The sequence below is a fragment of the Lactuca serriola genome, chromosome 7 (genome assembly GCF_051521515.1).
Source record: "Lactuca serriola cultivar US96UC23 chromosome 7, Lser_US96UC23_V15, whole genome shotgun sequence".
In the NCBI taxonomy this organism is placed as follows: Eukaryota; Viridiplantae; Streptophyta; class Magnoliopsida; order Asterales; family Asteraceae; genus Lactuca; species Lactuca serriola.
The window spans coordinates 176495179-176501454 of NC_136414.1; the positions used below are offsets into that span (position 1 = coordinate 176495179).

Consider the following 6276-nt stretch of genomic DNA (forward strand, 5'->3'; position numbering starts at 1 on the left):
CAAAAAGCTACTAAATTCAGGGGCCATTCTGTTGGTGATTTTACCCATGTAAAGACGCGTAGAAGTAGTCATGTTTAGAAGAATAAAAATATATTAAAAAATTATTAAAATCGACATGGAGGAAAGCAGACGATTCTTATCCCTTAATTTCAGAGCTACACTGTCCAGTTATAACGGAACAGGGCGGTTCCCCTCATTTATTTATTCCCAAATATACCCTTCCCATGTCCTCTTCTTCACTCAAAGTAACCAGCTCACGTGACCAAATTTTAAATTAATCAACATAATACGACGCCGTTATTTTAAGCAAATAAAGTCCGTCGCTAAAAAGAGAAAGTTCACACAAGGGCCACGTGAATATTGACAAGCCTGCTCAATTGCCTCAAATTACCCGTATTGCCCTCCACTAATAACCATGTTGTTAAAATAATAGCATTTTAAAATGTGGCAAAATTTGTAACAAAGTTGTTTCTAAACAACTATAAATTATCTAACTATTTATAACTTTAGCTAAAAAAATGTCTTCACATGCAACAAGCTTCTACAAGTGGAATTTTAAATTAACTATTGCATTTTTTTAATTTTAGAAATCGATATTATACGAGTGAAGTTAGTAAAGATTATACAAAAAAATTATTTGTACTAAAAAAAATGTTTTTTTAAAACTACATTTTCTATTTAGAAAAAGACATATATTTTTACCAATATAAATCTTAATCAAAATTAATTTTATCAAACATTACAAGACAATTTTTTCAACTACAGATTCAATAATTAGGTTTGGAGTAAATTCATACACCTTTTATTTGTTGGGCTAAATGTTAAAAAAAAAAAATCTATCATACTTTTTAACCATGTAACAAATTATTATATTCTATCATTCTTTTGTAAAATTTAACCTTCCATAAAAGTACATAAATGGTCCCTTTACTACAGAATGACTGAAACCATTTATGATTTTGTCTTTAACCTTTGAAAATAAAACAAGAGTTTAAATCAGTCTTTTTGAATTCATGTATTCCTCATTTGTAACGAAAAGTAATATCGAATTAAACTCAGGGGCAAAAGCGAGAATTTACAAGCTTCATGGATTGATACGAAGGAGTAGTTTTCCAGATCTATCATACTCCACTACACTCCACCCCACACTTCACGAGTTCAGTCTCTTTCAAGCTCACAAACGCACTTTCACCTCTGTAACTATCAATGGCAGCGGTCGGAGCCTTGAAGCCACCTCATTGCTTCTCTTCTTCCTCCGGCATTACTGCTGAACGGAGAGACCTCCGCTCTTCGTCGTCGTCCTTTCGGAGTTTATCGTTTGCTTCGTCTCATCTGTCCGGAGACAAGGTATCTTCGGTATCATCCGTACGACCACGCCGTCATGGAGGTAGAGCTTCTGTGGTTGTTTCTCCCAAAGCTGTTTCCGATTCCAAAAATTCGCAGACATGTCTTGATCCTGACGCTAGTCAAGTATGGTCCCTCATTTTCTATCTGTCATTTTCAGTATGATCACCAATTAATTGTATGTTGTACTCAGATATTTTCACGCAAATTTCGAAAATTTTGAACTAAAGTTCTGTTCAGATCTAGTAGAGTAATAATGCGTGGTGAACTATAATTCTGTAAAGTTTGTAGACAGGAGTTTGGAGAAAACTTAATTGAAATTCACTAGAAGTAGAAGTCGAGGAACTATTCGTGATTTCACGAAAGGTGATAGAGGAAATTCACCTAGGAGACAGAAAGAGATTGACTCGTTTATATCGATAACGGATATGAGAAAAGGAAAGGAAATCAGACAATCAGTTAAATTATATCGTGAGAAGCAAAAACTAACAGAGAATCTGAGATTTCACGATGCTAAAAGATGAATCGAACTCAATATTTTTTGGGATCATGAGCTTTGTTATCGTCAATATCTCAATTAGCTAAAGAATCCATGCTTTTGTGTAATTTTGTAATGCATTCCTGTCATCTCTTGTTTGATATAAATGGCTTATTACTCTTACAACAACCAGGTTTTGTAATGCATGTCTGATTTCTGCAGAGTGTTCTTGGGATAATACTTGGAGGTGGAGCTGGGACACGTCTTTACCCTTTAACAAAGAAAAGGGCAAAGCCTGCTGTTCCTTTAGGAGCAAACTACAGGCTTATCGACATTCCTGTCAGCAACTGCTTAAACAGCAACATATCAAAGATTTATGTTCTCACACAGTTCAATTCTGCATCACTCAATCGCCACCTGTCACGTGCTTATGCAAGCAACATGGGTGGCTACAAGAATGAAGGGTTTGTTGAAGTCCTTGCTGCGCAACAAAGCCCAGAAAATCCAAACTGGTTCCAGGTAATTAATTAACAAATAACAATCAAGATATGAATCTGTGATTTCAAAAAGGGTAAAAATGTCATGAAACTATTTATGTTCAATTTGTTACAGGGGACTGCTGATGCAGTGAGGCAGTATTTGTGGCTATTTGAAGAGCACAATGTTCTAGAGTACCTAATCCTTGCTGGAGATCATTTATACCGTATGGATTATGAGAGATTTGTTCAAGCTCATAGAGAAACTGATGCTGACATCACTGTAGCAGCTTTACCAATGGATGAAAAACGTGCAACTGCATTTGGACTAATGAAGATTGATGAAGAAGGGCGTATAATTGAATTTGCAGAAAAACCAAAAGGAGAGCAACTAAAAGCTATGAAAGTTGATACCACAATCTTAGGGCTTGATGAAGAGAGAGCTAAAGAGATGCCTTATATTGCTAGTATGGGAATATATGTTGTCAGCAAAGATGTTATGTTGGATTTGCTGAGGGATAAGTTTCCTGGAGCTAATGATTTTGGAAGTGAAGTTATCCCTGGTGCAACTTCTATTGGCCTAAGAGTATGTTTCTTTTAACTTTTCTTTGTTTTTTTAACAAGTAATCAATATGGTTATAAATTTTTTTATATAATCTATATAGGTACAAGCTTACCTTTATGATGGCTATTGGGAAGATATTGGTACCATTGAGGCTTTTTACAATGCCAATTTGGGTATCACAAAAAAGCCAATCCCAGATTTCAGGTAATTTCATCTTTGAACCTAACATCAGTCACAGTTACAGTCACAGACACAGACATTTATGGTGTTGGATGTTTGATGTAGCTTTTATGATCGATCATCCCCGATTTACACTCAACCTCGATACCTACCTCCTTCCAAGATGCTTGATGCTGATGTCACCGATAGTGTTATTGGTGAAGGGTGTGTCATTAAGGTTAGAAAATCATGCTCAATGCCATTTTTTTTTATCGAAAATGTCATAACATGATTGATGTCACACTTTTTTTTATATGATAATAAGTTTAAAAAAACTTTGTTGTACAGAACTGCAAGATTCATCATTCGGTTGTTGGGCTTCGATCTTGCATAGCTGAAGGTGCGGTAATTGAAGATTCATTGCTGATGGGAGCAGATTATTACGAGGTAATAATTTAAAAAATTATTTTTCTAGGTTATAAAATATTAAAATTATCATTGAAATTTATGTATTTTGCAGACGGATGCTGATAGGGAGCTTCTTGCTGCCAATGGTAGTGTTCCAATTGGTATTGGGAAAAATACTCATATCAAAAGAGCGATTATTGACAAGAATGCACGCATAGGAGACAATGTTAAGGTAACTTCTTGTAATAACTTGCTTTCAGTTCAATATTTTCCTACATGGACTACTCAACAGACTTTCTAGGGCTAGCTCACATGAAAGCTAATGAGGGCATTTATGTCTTTTGCACAAACTACAAATCGAGAGCGAGTCCCTTTCCCACTCTGTTCTACCTTTTTGGTTGCTCACATGAAGCTAATGAGGGCATTTATGTCTTTTGCACAAACTACAAATCGAGAGCGAGTCCCTTTCCCACTCTGTTCTACCTTTTTGGTTCGGACAAAAAGTTTTAACTTTTTTTCCAATTAACATAGATACTTTGGCAAAAGTTGTAGTTTGTCCTGTTGAACATCAGCCCTGGTCCCACCCTGTTCTACTTTTTTGGGTAGGACAAAAAGTTGTAGTTTTTGTCTTATTGAACATCAATCCTGGTCTCACCCTGTTCTACTTTGTGTATGACAAAAAGCTGTAGTTTTTGTTCTATTGAACATCAACCCTGGTCCCACCCTTTTTGTGTATGACAAAAAGTTACATTTTTTGTCCTATTGTCCTATTGAACATCAACGCTGGTCCCACCCTTTTTGTGTATGACAAAAAGTTGTAGTTTTTGTCCTATTGAGCATCAACCCTGGTCCCACCCTTTTTGTATATGACAAAAAGTTACAGTTTTTGTCCTATCCTGTCATACCTTTTTGGATAGACAAAAATTTTCAATTTTTGTCTTATTAACATTAGTCTTATTCTTTCTTTTACCTTTTTTGGTGGAACAAAAAGTCATAAGTTTTATCTTATTAACATTAGTAATATTCTTTCTTTTACCTGTTTGGTTGGAACAAAAAGTTGCAAGTTTTGTCTTATTAACATCAGTCCTCTTTCTTTTACCTTTTTGGGTGGAATAAAAAGTTGTACGTTTTGTCTTATTAACATCAGTCCTCTTTCTTTTACCTTTTTGGGTGAAACAAAAAACTGTCCGTTTTGTCTTATTAACATCACTAGGTGTGAGACCCGTGTATTACACGGGTTTATAAAAAAAATTTAATATAAAATTATAAGCATTACATATTTTTTAAAGTAATAATTTTACATAAATACAAAGAATATAATAAATAAAGTAAATAATAAAGGTTGTAGAGCATTTTATTATGAAATTTAATAGGATGATCTACTTTACATATATAAATCTCATTAAAATGTGGATTTTAAATTTAAGAAAAATGAAAATTTTAAAAAAATGACAAGTGGAAAAGAAATAATTCGAAAACTCTTAAAAAATGACATGTGTCAAATTTAATGAAAACATGACATTTGGCAAAATTGATTTTCATTTATTAGGTTAGATATCCCGTTTCGCACCACCTTGTTTGTGAGACAAAAAATTGCAATTCATGGCCTAGTGACATCAATTTTTGTCCTATATTGACATCATAGTCTTTGACCCACCACCCTTTTCTACCTTTATGGGTTAGACAAAATATTCAAAAGTTTCTCCTATCGAATAGTTGTGTGCCACCATGTTCTACTCTTTTTTGGATAGGAAAAAAAAGTTAACAATATCACAAGATGAGAAAGATGTGATTTTTACAATTTTCTTTTGTGATGTCAGATTATAAACAGCGATAATGTTCAAGAAGCAGCAAGGGAAACAGATGGGTACTTTATAAAAAGCGGGATCGTTACAGTTATCAAAGACGCGTTAATTCCTTCTGGAAGCATAATCTAGACATGAGGTACATTATGATATGATGTTTTGATGAAGAGGAAGCTTACCACGATATGAAATGTAAAAATTCCATTTTAATTAAATAAAAAAAGTAAAACCCAATAGACTCTCCTCTTCTTTACTTCCCTTGTAGCTGATGAGGTTAACTGAGTTTGGATGTTGTCATGTAACACCGGTGAATACTGTATCTTTGCTTTAGCAGTTGTACATTTCATGTTCCTTTTTCAAGGGCCTTTACTTTGCTTCACATTCTAAAACTAACTCCTTGATATCTTTCAATAGATTTAACCTTCATTTTCAGAAATTAGTAGTAGTAAAATTACCATATCAACCTTCATGTATATTTTTACAAATGTGCATTCTGAGTCTAAGTTACAATGATATTAAAATCACCAACAAAACCTATTTCCTAGATCTATAAGTGCAACATACAACCAAAAGATTCTCTAAATCATTTCATCAAACACCTGTCTTGCATCATCCAGCGAATCACAATTTTTTAAACCAAGCTTATTCTCAAATCCAATTATTTAATACGAGTTCCATAAGGATGAAAGTTTTATCAACAGATTTTTTTATAATAAAATTATTAAATAAAATTTTGAGGCGCTATAAAATATCAACGCATTTTTAAAATATCAATTTATTTCAACACAAATAATTGAGTTCTTGACCTGGTCAAACTTCCTATACATATAAACTGAACCATAGGCAATCTAACAGAAAAACTCCAACCACATCAATAGCCACCCTCTTCATCATAGTGGCCACCAAAATGGCCCGGTTTATTGAGCTTGGTGGAAATGGAATTCTCAAAGATTCGCATATCGAGTTATTAGTATGTATGATTCTGGTTTCAATGTCTATTTTTTCTATAATCATCTTTGTGTGTGGTGGTGACTCTGATGA

The 6276-nt window shown here is 33.9% G+C and overlaps 1 protein-coding gene across 1 annotated transcript; it reads left to right on the top strand.

Moving 5' to 3' along the window:
• The first annotated feature begins 1120 nt into the window (after positions 1 to 1120).
• On the top strand, positions 1121 to 5595 carry ADG1 (ADP glucose pyrophosphorylase 1). Its single transcript, XM_079008279.1, has 8 exons — positions 1121 to 1470; positions 2045 to 2341; positions 2435 to 2884; positions 2964 to 3067; positions 3149 to 3260; positions 3371 to 3469; positions 3543 to 3662; positions 5251 to 5595. The coding sequence occupies exons 1-8, from the start codon at positions 1207 to 1209 to the stop codon at positions 5365 to 5367; spliced, it is 1563 nt and encodes a 520-aa protein (XP_078864405.1). The 5' UTR covers positions 1121 to 1206; the 3' UTR covers positions 5368 to 5595.
• The last annotated feature ends 681 nt before the right edge of the window (positions 5596 to 6276 follow it).